The sequence below is a fragment of the Dufourea novaeangliae genome, unplaced genomic scaffold, assembly GCF_001272555.1.
Source record: "Dufourea novaeangliae isolate 0120121106 unplaced genomic scaffold, ASM127255v1 scaffold267, whole genome shotgun sequence".
NCBI lineage: Eukaryota > Metazoa > Arthropoda > Insecta > Hymenoptera > Halictidae > Dufourea > Dufourea novaeangliae.
In genome coordinates, this window is record NW_015374140.1 from 123,944 (window position 1) to 137,363 (window position 13,420).

The 13,420-nt window shown below is 49.7% G+C and overlaps 1 protein-coding gene across 1 annotated transcript in view; it reads right to left on the bottom strand.

Annotated features, from left to right (window-relative positions):
- Positions 1 to 5,915: 5,915 nt before the first annotated feature.
- The window catches only part of LOC107191468 (cytoplasmic polyadenylation element-binding protein 2), a 47,687-nt gene continuing 40,182 nt past the window's right edge, over positions 5,916 to 13,420 (bottom strand). The window contains exons 5-9 of the mRNA XM_015580529.1: positions 7,558 to 7,848; positions 7,359 to 7,471; positions 6,732 to 7,124; positions 6,539 to 6,649; positions 5,916 to 6,456 (exon numbers count right to left, since the gene is read on the bottom strand). Of these exons, the coding sequence (XP_015436015.1) occupies positions 6,340 to 6,456; positions 6,539 to 6,649; positions 6,732 to 7,124; positions 7,359 to 7,471; positions 7,558 to 7,848 (1,025 nt within the window). The 3' untranslated portion in view covers positions 5,916 to 6,339. The remainder of the gene's footprint in view (positions 6,457 to 6,538; positions 6,650 to 6,731; positions 7,125 to 7,358; positions 7,472 to 7,557; positions 7,849 to 13,420) is intronic.

Genomic DNA, 13,420 nt, shown 5'->3' on the forward strand with positions numbered 1-13,420 from the left:
ATTTATATAATTGTCATTATATTATATATTATGCTTTATCACACATATTACAAAGGAGGTGAAGAATCATACCTAACGTATTATTTATTATTTTCTTGTTGTTGTTGTTGTTACTTTTGTTACTAGCGATATCAAACGATCACTTTGCCGAAGATGCAGCTCGTGAGCAACACCATCTCCGTCATTATTATTATTATTATTATTATTTTTGCTTTAAATTCTTTGCGCGGCACGTTTGCAGACGCGTTTACACCGCGTGCAACGTGTGCATCTTCGTACGTATAATGTTTTCGCTATGCGATCGCGACAGCAATCGCTGTGTTCATACCTTCTACTACTCTCACCTTCTCCGTCGTCTCGTCCCCCGATCATATTTCCGATTGCGAACGACGAACATGAGATTTCGAGATTGTGATTTCTGTGCAGCTACGACGACGAGATCGATCTTTGTGCTCCCCGGGCCCGTTGTTTGTTCACCGCCCTCTCAAACGGATTACCCCCCACACACACACACACACATTTCGATCCGGAAAGCGAGCAAAATCAAAGCTCGCGAATTCAAAGTTTCCGTGTGATATGTTCGCGTTAAACGATTTCTCCAATTCATTCCGCGGAGACGTTCGATTCCGGAGTGCCACAGGTGTACAATTTTCTACCGACATTCCACAAGAATCCCTTCCGTGGTCTCGTCGAATTCAAATTATTTCCGACTAGCTACCGAAGACGCGCGAGCGTCGTTCACGATTCTTCTCTCTAATAAATTAAAAGTGACGAGTTCGAACTCGTAAATTCATCGAAACGAATACAACAATTTCTCTAATGTGTACAAATTCATTCAACTGTCCGTTGAAAATTAACTAAAGGAATCCGATTCCGATCGTTCGATCCAATCGATACGCGCGAAACGTTAATTGTCTTGGTCGTCGTCGTCGTAGACGCACGCAAACACAGAAAACCAGCCAACCGATTCGCGGATAATTTTCGAACACCGTGTTAAAACACTTGATACGTTCCTCGTTCCTGCTCTCGACTTAATTTCCTATCGTGTGCGTGCGTGTGCCTGTATTAATGTTTGTGTGTGTGTGTATGCGTGTATCTGCTTGTTCGCGTACGTTCAATTTCGCGAGAAGCGACACAAGAATTCCAAAAAAGAAATCCGTGTGCATCGCGATGCGGGTCGCGAAACATTTAAGTACGTACGCGTAGCGAACATGTATGATCGTGTACCATGAATCGGGAAGTCTATCCTGAATCGCGTGTAGATCCTCGATAGAAGAACGATTCTACCGCCCGTTGATTGTGTTTGCTCGCGCGACGAGCAGGATTCAGATACGTTCCGCGACTCGGGGCGGAATTCTGTATTTCTTAACGATTAGAAAAATTTGTCTAGAAACAAACGTCTCGGTCTCGGCCCTCGTCCGAATACACTCGATATTTCTCCAAGTTTTTTCGGAACCAAACTACTCTCTATATATGCATTAATATACTTTTTTTTTTCTTTAATCATCAATTGATTTAGGTGAATTGGTACCTAGTTAAGTTTTGCTACAAGTATATCGATCGATTAGTGGGGAGAACTTGTCTGTGCACGAACGAGATCGCGTTTGCACGCCTCTCTTTCACACTCATTCTCTCTCTCTCTCTCTCTCTCTCTCTCTCTTTCGCTCTCTCCTCGTATCGTTTCCGTGCGTAGACGCGTGTACCACGAGCGTTGCGTTGCGGCACGCGCGGTAACGTTTCGATCGTTCGTGGATTTGCAAATTTTTGCCTAATAAAACCGCAGATAGCGTTCGTTCCGTCCGCTTCACGGCAATCGTACACGCGCCTGTAGATTCGCGTTAATAAATTTCTATCTGCCGCACGGATTAGATCCGTCGTTCCCTCGTTCACGCTAGAACGATGCCTTGCGTTTGCTCGAAAAATTACGCTACCTAACGCACACCCCCCTTTCGTTCGCTCTCTTTCTCTCTTTTCCTTTTTTACTATTTCCTCTCGATACGGTCGATCGATCGCCAGCCATTTTCATTCTCGCCCTGCCTTTCGTCCTCTCCCTTCTCAATCTTTCGCACACCCTTGTCGGGAATTCTCCTAAAACGTTTTTGGGTTCGTCACTCCCGTAGCTTCCACGAACATTTCCGAACTTGTCGAGTGCGTAAGTAAAAAGATTAAACGTTTATTTAGAATATTATCGTAGCAACGAATAGAAAAATTCAGTGTATGTTCGTTCTATCCACTAATTATGTGTATATACATAATGCGTACACCTCGACGAGCCTACCCCCGTGTGTTTTAGACTACGGACCATCTACGTTCACACGTTTCTCTATCTTTCGTCCCATCGCCGCCTCAGTTATATTCGTTAGCGAGATTTTCGAATTATAATACCGTCCACGTCGTTTACCCGGTCGTCGTCTCCCGACGATAGCGACGACGATCAGTGGTTTCCGTCTAAATACCTTCTATCTCTACCAATGCTTAGCCAAGGGGGCTTGGCCGAATGAAGAACGTGAAATAAATCCACGACTATTCACGAATATTTCGAACGTTCGTAATTATTAAACTACATGATTCGGGTTCGCGTCCCCTGTTGAACGCTCGCGGGTATCGTCACGAATTCCTACCAACGAAGGGACGGAGGGTCTTCTTCGACGCGATTTTTCTCTATTTCTCTGTCATCTCATTCTCGCCCAGTCTGTCCTCTGTTCACATACGATCATACGTACACACGCACTCTGTCGTGCATTCTCCCGTTTTCTCGCGCTACCGGTTTCTCTCGGGCGTACAGATCATACCTCGTGCGGTGCCTAAACGTCACCTAATCTACGGCGACAAGTATATACAAAAAAGAGTACCAAAAAAATAAATATATATGTATATATATATGTGTGTGTATATATATATATGTATATATAGATGCGGAGATTACTTTTGTTTGTCCATTCCTCGTTATCAGACGTACGCAACGCATCGGTTGATTCGCGATCGCTTTGGTTCTACCAATTCGTATAGGTGGGTGTTTATCGTTCAAAGAGTGGCTAAGCGTGTCGTGTGTATCTCTGTATGTACGTACGTATTTGTGTGTGTGTTTGTCTGAGTGTGCGTGTGTCTGCTCCGTGTATATTTCTGTTAGTGTATGAGCGTGACCGTATGGGAACGCGTACACGCGGGTTTGTGTCGTCAAAGAGTGTACTCGTCGTGCGAGGTTATACTACGAACTTACGGTTTCGACCGAGTGATAATGCTACGCATAGAAACGTCCATCTATTAAGCGAAACACGCGACGTTGCGTACAGGTCCCACGCGCGCTGCCGTCCCGCTCTTCGAACCTCGATAAATCGTCCGATGAACAACCAAAACCGTGGTCGTTCACGTCCATTTCGTAAAAGGCATGGGCGTTAACGATCGTTTCACGTTACTGTTTCCATTCCATCGTGGAAAAATCCACCGACGAATCACACGATTCACGTTTGAAAGCGCGGGCGGCGCCACGCTGGAACATGTCAGTCGTACAGAAAACTTGCTGCGCGCGCGATTTCCTCGCGAAGATTAAAACCCGCGGTGATTACGGCTGACTCCCGGTCGAGACGGGGGTTTCTTTTTGAACTACATCGATCGCAACACTGCGTTTGATTATATACACCGAGCGAAGAAATTCGTTACGATTGAGAAAACGTGTGTACTCGACCGGCGTTGCATCGCGCGGATCGTGTCCGTATCAAGAGGAATTCGGTATCTATGTACACAGGAGGGATCCATGCGATTTATACTATAAATCTAAGATTTTTCGCGCGGAACAAAATTTTTTACTCGTCGCACGCGTTCTCCAATCTTCTAACGGACGTATGAAGAGTAATTAGTTACGACCTCGTTCGCCGCCTCTTTTTCGTCTCGTCTCGTCGAGGACGAAGAAGAAGAAGAAGAAGAAGAAGAAGAAGAAGAAGGAGAAGAAGGAGAAGAAGAAGAAGAAGAAAAAGAAGAAGAAGAACAAGAAGAAGAGAAGAAGAAGACGTCTGTTCTTCTTCCCCGAAGAGCCGCGTCGTTTTCATTGTTCGCGAGGTCGAATCGCGAAGCCGTAGTTGTATACTTCCGCGAGAGACAACACGCGGCACTATTTCGTTTTGTCATTTTGTTTTTGTTTCAAAAAAAGGAACGCGGTAGTGACCCAGGTACCTAGAATCGTCGTTACGTTCTTGACCGTCGTGTGCTAATCATTTCCGGATTCGTCGGTGGAATAACGCGCGCGACTCGGAATCTGGATCGTTCTCGTTCTCGCGATCTCACGTTTCTCTCGGGGTGTAGCGTGGCTCTCTCGACGCAACCATAAATTTTGTACTCTCTTTTTCGATTTCTGAAAACGAGTTATACGTATCGTCCGCGCGTGGCATACGGGACGAAGACCTACACACACGGTTTTTGCTTTCCCCTTTTCCCCGTCGAACGACACTCTGGAAAAAGTGGCTCGCACCGGTTTCAAAGTATTGGCAGAGAATTTCGGTACGGTCGGACGCGATCGAGCGCTAAGCAAATTCGACTAACGACTTTTTAAATTGCCCGTCTACCCTTCGTCTCAATTTTCCTACACCATTTTATTTCTTCTTCTCTTTCTGTCTCTCTTGTACTCGCTCGCGTACATGTACACCATACACGCATGCATTCTCCCTTTCGTCCCCCCTCTCGCTCACTCTCTTTCTATCTTTCATTGTCTTCCCCTCCCCGTCATCCTTTCTCTCTCTGTTTCTCTCGCACACTTTTTTATACTACGACTCCCTCCGATTTTCATTAATTTTTGCTACGTCTCGCACTCGGTTAAGTTAATTAGTAAAAAATCATCTCTGTCTTCCGAATATTTCATCTACGAGCGCGAGTCGCGTTGTCCACGCGAAAAATCGAAGCGTGGATGATATTCATTATCTATTCAACATTGAATCGCGAACGGTTCGCCTCCTGTTTTTCACGTCTCTAGTTTTGTCTATCACTCTGTTCCGCGTTTCTACCAGCGCTCGTCTCAGCGACACAGCGACTCAGCGACTCTTTTCTTTTGATCTCTCTCTCTCTCTCTCTCTCTCTCTCTCTCTCCCTCCCTTTCTACGTCAATTTCAGACCTCGCAGCGTTGCGTCGAATCAGGTACTCGCTATATTTTTCTTACCAATTCATTTTCTTTTCTACGTCGCTTTCCTGGTGTTTGTCCTTTGAAAGGCGAACGCGCGCTTTCATTGACGGGAAAGTAAGCTGTCCGCGGGTTCGGCCGATGATCTTCTTCCCGATCGTCTTCGGAATTGCGAGAGACGATCCACGGAAGGCAGAGAGACGGTCTTCCATGTCCGTTACGGTGATACGTGTGTTCATCGTTCGCTTCTACAGCGAGGAAATGTCTCCCTTTCTTTGACGATTCGCTCGAAACGAAGAAGGGTATGATGGATGAGAAGCGGAGGAGAACGGTCTTTCTGGTGGTAGCGGGGCAGCATCCCTCTATGTGTGTGTGTGTGCGCGCGTGTGTGTGTGTGTGTGTGTGTGTGTGTGTGTGTGTGTGCTCGCCGTGAAAGCACGTTCTCCGTGCTCGATTCGCGAGCAATTCCGACACTACCTGTGCTCGGTACGCCGCGAGGAAAACAGAGAACATCGCGACGGGCACGGAGAAGAAACCGAAGATCTTCGAACTGGTCAGACATCTCGGTTACGAGTCGAACGGACAAAGTGCTTTCACAACGACTAACGGACACTACGTATGAATGGCCGATATACTGCGAAACCCTGTCCGTTTTCTCGACCGTTCCATCTGGACGCGCACAATTTCTCCCTTTACCGTTGCTGGTGACAAAGTGTCTTCCTTTATCCTCCGGCGATGGAACTCTCTTCCTTCCGTGTGCACCGATGTATCGTTTGAGAATCGAAGATCGGCGCGACACCGAGAGGATCGGCTGGCGGGGAACGAACAGCGGCTGGATATCTCTCTTCGTCGAGTAACTGGTAAATATGTCCAAGTAGCGGTGGAGTAGAAGTAACTTGTCGTAGTAGAATAGTAATTGTGGTAGTAGTGATAGAGGAGTAGTAATAGTAGTAGCGATAATAGTGGTAGTAGGTAGAGTAGTGCTAGTACCGACACGATCGAGTAGGTAGTAGTAGAAACATTGATATCGGATTTGTGTCTCGATAGATAAAGTGGTAAAGTGTTCGAGGAGGTGAGGCGGACTGTTGGACAGGTCTGGAAGGTGAGTGTTGGCGTGGGTGAGGAGAGTGTAATGATTGGTGGTGGAGTCTCGCGAGAGGAAGGGGGGATTCGTAGAAGTGGTAGTTAATTAGCTAGGGTTGCGAGATAATTAGGGACAACGCAGCTGGGGTTAACACCAGCGGTAAGGCACGGCTCGAGGCCGATCCGCGCCCTCCTTTACCAACGGTTTGTGGAACTCTCGACCCGGTCGAGAGTGAATCGTTGCCCAGCAATGCTCGCAATAGTACTGAAACAATAAAAATCCTTTGTTGATTCTTTTTTCATTGTTTCGAGAGAAAGAAGCGGCCAGTCTTTTGACTAGGACTTACCTGCAAGCAGGTGACGTTGGCGCAGAAGAACGGCGCGAATTTGCCTCCGCAGCGTTGTCCTTGACATTCGTCGCACATCTGATCGTCCAGAACGTATGGTTTAACTTCGACCTTGGTACCGGAAGGAAAGATGCGTTAAACATTTTCGACGGCGATACGAACGATCCACACAGGGAACAGATGAGACACTCACCCTTTTGTCTATGTCACCGTGCTGGAGCTGCACGAATCTGGCGGATATGGCAGCTATGTAGCTTTGCTGATTACTGAAGGCGACCCTGCCGGCTCCTTTCGGATACTTGAGCTCGGGATCGGTGTCGATACCGGCGTAACAGACGCCACCGTAAAGCCTGTCCATGATCATCGCCAACTCGACGGCTTTCAGCGGTCGTGGAACACCGCCGACGAACACCGTTTTCCGCGGATCAAGCGGCATCGAGGCGTCCAGGACGAAGTCTGCGTCGCTCAACCGCCATGGTCGAATCTGTACCGGTTTGTCCTTGGTGGTCGGCGAGCTTACGCACAGATACAGTTTCTCCTCGTCTTGGATGCACGCGTCGATCAATTGTTGCACGGAAGCTTCATCCTGCGATCGATAAAGAAAACTCGTTGGATCACGTTCGATCGCGACGACCATTGTATTGCATACACTGGCATACAGGTTCGCGGCCGATTCGATGGACAGTTTCGTTGTTGCTGGTGTCGCCGTCGTCGTCGTCGTTGTTCGACTACTTTCACCGACAATAGAAAACACACCGGCAAAGAAACGCTCGATCGCGAGAACGTTTCGCGTTCGATGACTTTTGATATACATAGTTACCTGGAAAAGAAGGAAAGCGTAGCCCTTTGGTGGAAAGTAGGATTTACTCTCTGCTTTGTGCGGCCAGTCGACGACCAACGATCCAAAACGACGAAAACTGGCTTTGATCTCTTCTGCGAAAGGAAAAATTGTACCAGGCGTGTGAGCTTTCGCTGATCCGAAAAATACTAATTCTGCCCTTTCAATCGTATACGCGTACCTTCGTCGATGTCCGGCGGTAATCCACCGACAAATACTTTTCTAGAAAAGCGTTCACCGGTCTCGCTACCCTGGCTGTGAGGACTGCTTCGGCTCGGCGACGAGAGCGGTGCCACCTGGGAGCCGGTTATTCCGCCACCGACTCCCACACCGACGCCAACTCCGACGCCGACGCCGACGCCGACGCCGACGCCGACGCCGACACCGACGCCGTCCAGCTGATTCGGCGCGTTCGGATCCTCCAGCAGGGTTCCGCTCTGCTCGTCGAGACTAGGGAAGAACGGTGATTTGCCTGCAACGAAAGAAACATTCGAGCTCACATTTCTCGTGTCTTGCTTCGTTTCGATCCAATATATTCACGCGTGACGTGATCTACCGTGTCACGAAAGTGGAGGAAAATTGCAAAGTAGCTGTCGCGGGTCGATGGAAAACAGAAAATTCGATAGAGACGAGACGGAAGGAGAACGGTTAGATTCGGAGTAGCGGTGACGCGGCGACGCGAGGTTGCGCAGAGTTCCGTGACTCGGGATGCCGAAAAACTCACTGTATCTTCTTCGAATGGGGAACCTCACTCTCCTGACGAACGTTGCCATGCCGTGTGAATCTTTGTTCCTTGTGGGAAATACCAGGAATAAACGGGCTGCTCGTTTCTCGTTGTCGTTAACGGGAAACAGAAAATGGACAAGGCACGCAATCAAACAATCGAGAGGAAGCGGACGTCGCTGGTTTCGCGAAACAGTCGAACATGATCCCACTCGGCGTTCATTTTTTTTTCCTTCCCGACGGAGAAGCAACGCGAGGGCGTCCCTTTGAACTGTGTCTTTTCTTTTTTCTTCGTGTTCGGTGGTCGAAATCATTTCTAATTCAGGGGCGTAAGTCATCGAACAAAGAGAAATTTTATATCGAGCTTTCGAGCATCAGTTTTCGATATCGTAGCCGATCCGTGCCGTTTGGCGCCACGAGATTTTCAACCAGCTCCACAGAGCCCGTTCGATTTTACCCGTTCGAGAGGTGCAGTATCGATTACTCGAGTCGGGTCCTCGAGCCACGAACAAGCTACCGGCTCACGATTTCCCATCAATCGCTGCCTGCGCGTTACTTCTGCCGCCGGGGCGTCGATCGGAAAGAGCCAATGGATTTCTTGCCAGCCAACACCTCACATACATACCTAACACCATTTTCCTGCGCGTTTTCCACGATTCTCGCCATATATTCGCGGTTACGAATACGTCGATTATGCTAACAGGGGACGCGTAATCAGATCGAAACGAGAAGTTGTGGATTACTTTCAGAAGTATTCGTCGCATCGAGCGGAATCGAGCTATTCGCGACTCTGAACGCCTATTTTTAGGGCGAAACGGGGATGATGCTGGTCCGGATAGCGATATAGGTCGCGCCGATATTCGACTCCGCTGTCTTTTTGAATCTGTACCAATTCGATCGAGCAGTCGTGTGCAACTGTATCGATACTTGAAAATCGGTGAAAAAATGTTCGTCAGTGTCCTTTCATCGAATCAGAAACGCAAGGACCATTCGTTTGAATCGCCACAAAGACGCGCGTTTATTCTTTCATTAACGGTGTCGACGTATCGATTATTCTCAAAGCTCTTTCTGAAATTAAGCCCTCGATATCTTTTAGCGATCGTCTTTGGACGGGGATTTAATGGAGCGCGGAAATGAACTCACCGGCACGGCGACAGTTCGAAGAAGGGCAAAACGAGATTTAATCCGCGTCGCAGCTAGGCAGGGGTGAAAAATAGGTAGGTAGTCGCGTGACGTTTCATCGACGCCGGAGCCTGACTGGCGCGGCCAGCGTGCTCGTATCGATTGGAAGGTTTTAGGCCCCCGGGTCTTCCTTCCTGGTAACCCTGAGCCTCGAATCCTCGTTAATCATCCGGCAACCCCGGCAGGAGAGTTTCGATCGGGTCCGAGGGTGGTAAGGTCTATCATCGTTCTTCTCGTGCCCATTTTCTCGGACAGTTTCCAAGGGATTCACGTCACGTGGACGGCGAGCAAAACGTTCGTCGGAGAAATCGCAGACCGGCGTCACGCGAGCAGAAACGGAACAGGAGGGTCGGCGGTCTGGATCGATCCGCGTCGCTTTTTTACACGTTAGGAGCACACGCTTCAGCCGTGGAAACGGTGACGTTCATCGTTCGCTCTGGTCGTTTCGGTAATTTTTTTTTCTAGTCCGGGGTTTTCTCGCAACACGGTCTGCCGCGCGATTTCGTTACGCGTCGAGGGTAGAATTCGTCGAGTGGAGGGTCGAGGCTGTGCAAGGAAACGAAGAAGAGGGATGGTGATGGTGGTGGTGGTATCGACGAGGCTGCGGGAGAGTGCAAGGGTCCAAGGGACCAAGGGACAATGCGGGCCGATAGGTTGCTCCAAGGTCTGTCACAGCGCGCGCCACCCCCTTCAAGGGGAGAACCAGCGACTCGAGGCTTAATCACGATTCGACAGGTTCTACGACCCTTTCGGGCGATCGGTCGAGGCGAATATATCCAAGTCGGTGCATGCGTGATCGCGATACGTAGAGAATCGACTCGAGACACGAAACGGGGCGAGGGTTCAGGAACGACGAGGGGGGCACCAAGAGCCGGGTGTCGGCCGCGGAATAATCTGCACGGATAATCACGGTTTTATCGCGAGGGTCCCGGCAGCCGGTTCGTGATCGCGCGCTGGCTGGCTGGCTGGTTGGCTGGCATTTCGGCGAACTTGTTGTCGTTTTCGCGATCCAGCTCCCCGGCCAAAATTACTTAACGTTTTCCTCGTGGCTCGACGAGCGTGACTCACCGTTGGTATGCCTCCTGCGTCAGCACGACGCTGCCTCCTTTTGCACGCGGTTCGTGCTCATCCGCCTCGTCGTTTCGCGTTACACACGCCGCGCCGCCGGGAACTAATCGAAACGGCTTTGGACGCGCGCGAGGCTTCGAACCGTTCACGCTACACTCCATTTAGTTCCACGCGAATTACTTGTTCGTGTATTACAATTCGGTGGTGTGGTACCCGTACCAACCGGGAAAATGGGGAATTAATTAAAGGAAAACGTCCAGTCGAATTAGGGTCGAGAAATGGCTGCGAACGTGGTAGCAGCTGTGTTCGCAGGAGGGTTGTTCGAACAGATTCGAAAAGCATTATTTCTTTCTCGTAGTCCGAACCGACGCATTAAAACGTTATCGCGACCGCGTTGACGATCGTTATCGACCGATTATGGAAAGCGTGTACAGAGAGAGTCAAAGGTTCGAGATATTTTTAGGAGAACATGAATCTCGATATCTGAACGAGTCACGGTTCTCGAGAAGATGAAGTCCCGGGCTACCGTCGTAAACGCGAGGGAACGAAAAATTTTCAACGATCTCACCGAAAAGAATCGTCGGGGCGGGGAGATAACTCGTTTCGGTATCTACCAGGGGTTAGATAGGGGTTATCCTCGCCCTCTAATTGGTCCCTTTCCGAATTGATCGCGGCCGAGGGAAACGGTGGTTGGCTCGCGTCTCCCTCCGTCGTTGCCAGTCCCTCGTCGGGTTTCACCGAAAAAACTGGGGAGAAGGGAAGAAGGAAAAGGGCGAAGCATAAGTAAGCAGCCCAGAAACGATTCAAAGCCACCGAAAACCAGCATCGTTTTCGTTTCGACGCTCGGCGACAGTTATGGAACATCCCTGTAACGCGCGACAACACTGCCATCGCTACGAGCTTGCACGGATCAATATTACAGGTAGCTCTCTGGCCCCCGACACACCCGTTCTTGTTGTCGTTCCCGTTCCCGTTCCCGTGTCGCCCTTCGTTCGTCGACCAACGATACACTTCCTCCACGCCACCCCCAAAACGTTCAACGCGGGTCCGATTTCGCTACTGTGCAATCGGCGCAGCTATTTACGTCAGAGCAGCAGCAGCAGGCTTTTAGTACACAAGGAAGCAGCTCGTACGAGTCTATGTAGTCGCAGTTCAGAATGGACACGTTACACACGCGGATGGAAAGCTAACGTAACTGTACACCGACCTGTACAAGCGACAAAAATCAAGTGGGCAGCTGATACGGGCTGTTCGAAGACAGGTGTGGGTGTATCGCCAGGCGACTGATAGCATTATGCGAGCGCTAGCCCCGGATAGGGGTCAGATACGTCACGGGCACGTGCTGTCGCGTATCGCAGACCGAAAGGAGGCTCCGAGTCCACCTACGGCGCGAACAATTCTGTCCTTTTTAACGAATGTACAGGAAATTTCTTTCTGTCCAGAAACCGGAATAAACCGTGACCACGTATTTCCTTCTATTTCGGTCGTGTCGCGATCTAGTATCAACTGGAAAAAATAGCGTTTCCCAAGTTCCGCGACCAACAAACCATTCGAAACCGCGTAAACGCGCGCGGCAGCGAATCGAGGTTAATGCCCTTTTCCAGCCATTAGCCCGCTCGCTTTCCTACCAATGGCTCCGCGGTGCGGCGTTTCTCTGACGTCCCAACGACGATGCAACGCGAGTCGCGAGTGCCATTGTGCTGCTTCCCTTCGTTTTTCAATAGGTAGTTAGATATACGTATAGATAGGTATGTATTTCTTGTCTGACCACGGAGAATCACGTAACCATGTCCTGTGCAGAGGCAACGCGGATCTACTCCGATGTCGTCGAGCTCGTCGAAGAGCCGACGTGATTGTGAAATTGTATTTTACGCGCGGCAGGGGTAGTAGCGTGCTTCAGCGTCACGATGCATAATGAATCACGCACAGGTTGCCCGCCGCGAAACGCTGCGCTTTTCCGCGTGACCAGCTTTTAGGACAGGATCGATAAAAATACAAGTTTCCCTGCCACCCTCCGCAGTGCCGTGCGCGCTGTTCCACAGAGGGTAAGTAACTGGACACCGCTTATTTCGGGGACCGCGGCGAGGGCTGCCAGTGGGAAACGGACGGTTGGTCACGCGACTTTTTACGAGCAGTATGCAAATGATGGCCGCGTTTACGCGATAAACCCTCTTGCCAACTGTTATTTTCATATCGATACGGGACCCCCGTAAATTCGAAGCAACGATTTCGAAAGAGACCTCGGTTGTTAACGGTCCATCGATCGAGCCTGTTTTCAACCGAATATTAAAAGGCAGGGAAACGGCACGACGTCAACGATGGCACACAGAAGCGCTCCTCCATCTAATCCAATTTCGAGAGTAAAAGGGGAAAAGCCGGTTACGTAGGAAGAAGAGGGTTTATCGTAATAATCGGCCATTGTTGAGGGAATATAATGAACGTTGTCTCATGGACGACGCCGGGCTATTCTTCTCTCATGACGTTCTTCCTGTCCTACGCTCCCTTGAATTCCCCGCAACTATTCGCCCGGGTCTCCTTGCCCCGTTAACCGATTTCATTTTAGATAAGGCTTAAGAGATTGACTTTCACGTCGAAGAGTTCGAGGGTTCGTTGCTATCCGTCACGGGAGCTTCGCCATCACTCCGTTAGGCCTCGCAGACTTTCGGATGTCGGTAAACGACGACGACGCCGACGACGAGCCGCCCTCGGAAAGTCGTTTAGCGGTTCGCAGAAAATATTAGACAAGTGATCCGTTCGACTCGGATCACGATAGACCGCGATTTCCCTTTCCTTTGCGCCACGCCCGCAGAGCCCGATTTCTCGCGCGGAGGAATTATTCGCACGAGGAAAGTGTATATTCTCGATCGAAATTGTCAATCGATGAACTGGCTTGCATCTGTTCGTGAAACGATCGCGCACACGCGTACCGATTGGAAAACGAATCGAAAGCAACTTGCCGCGGTCGTGTTCACGCTCCTTCTGCTCGAAACGCCAACACCTCGAAAATACCGCTCGGCTGACATTTTTGCCGTGGACACGGTCGTTCCGCGATTAAACCACTCCAATAGGAA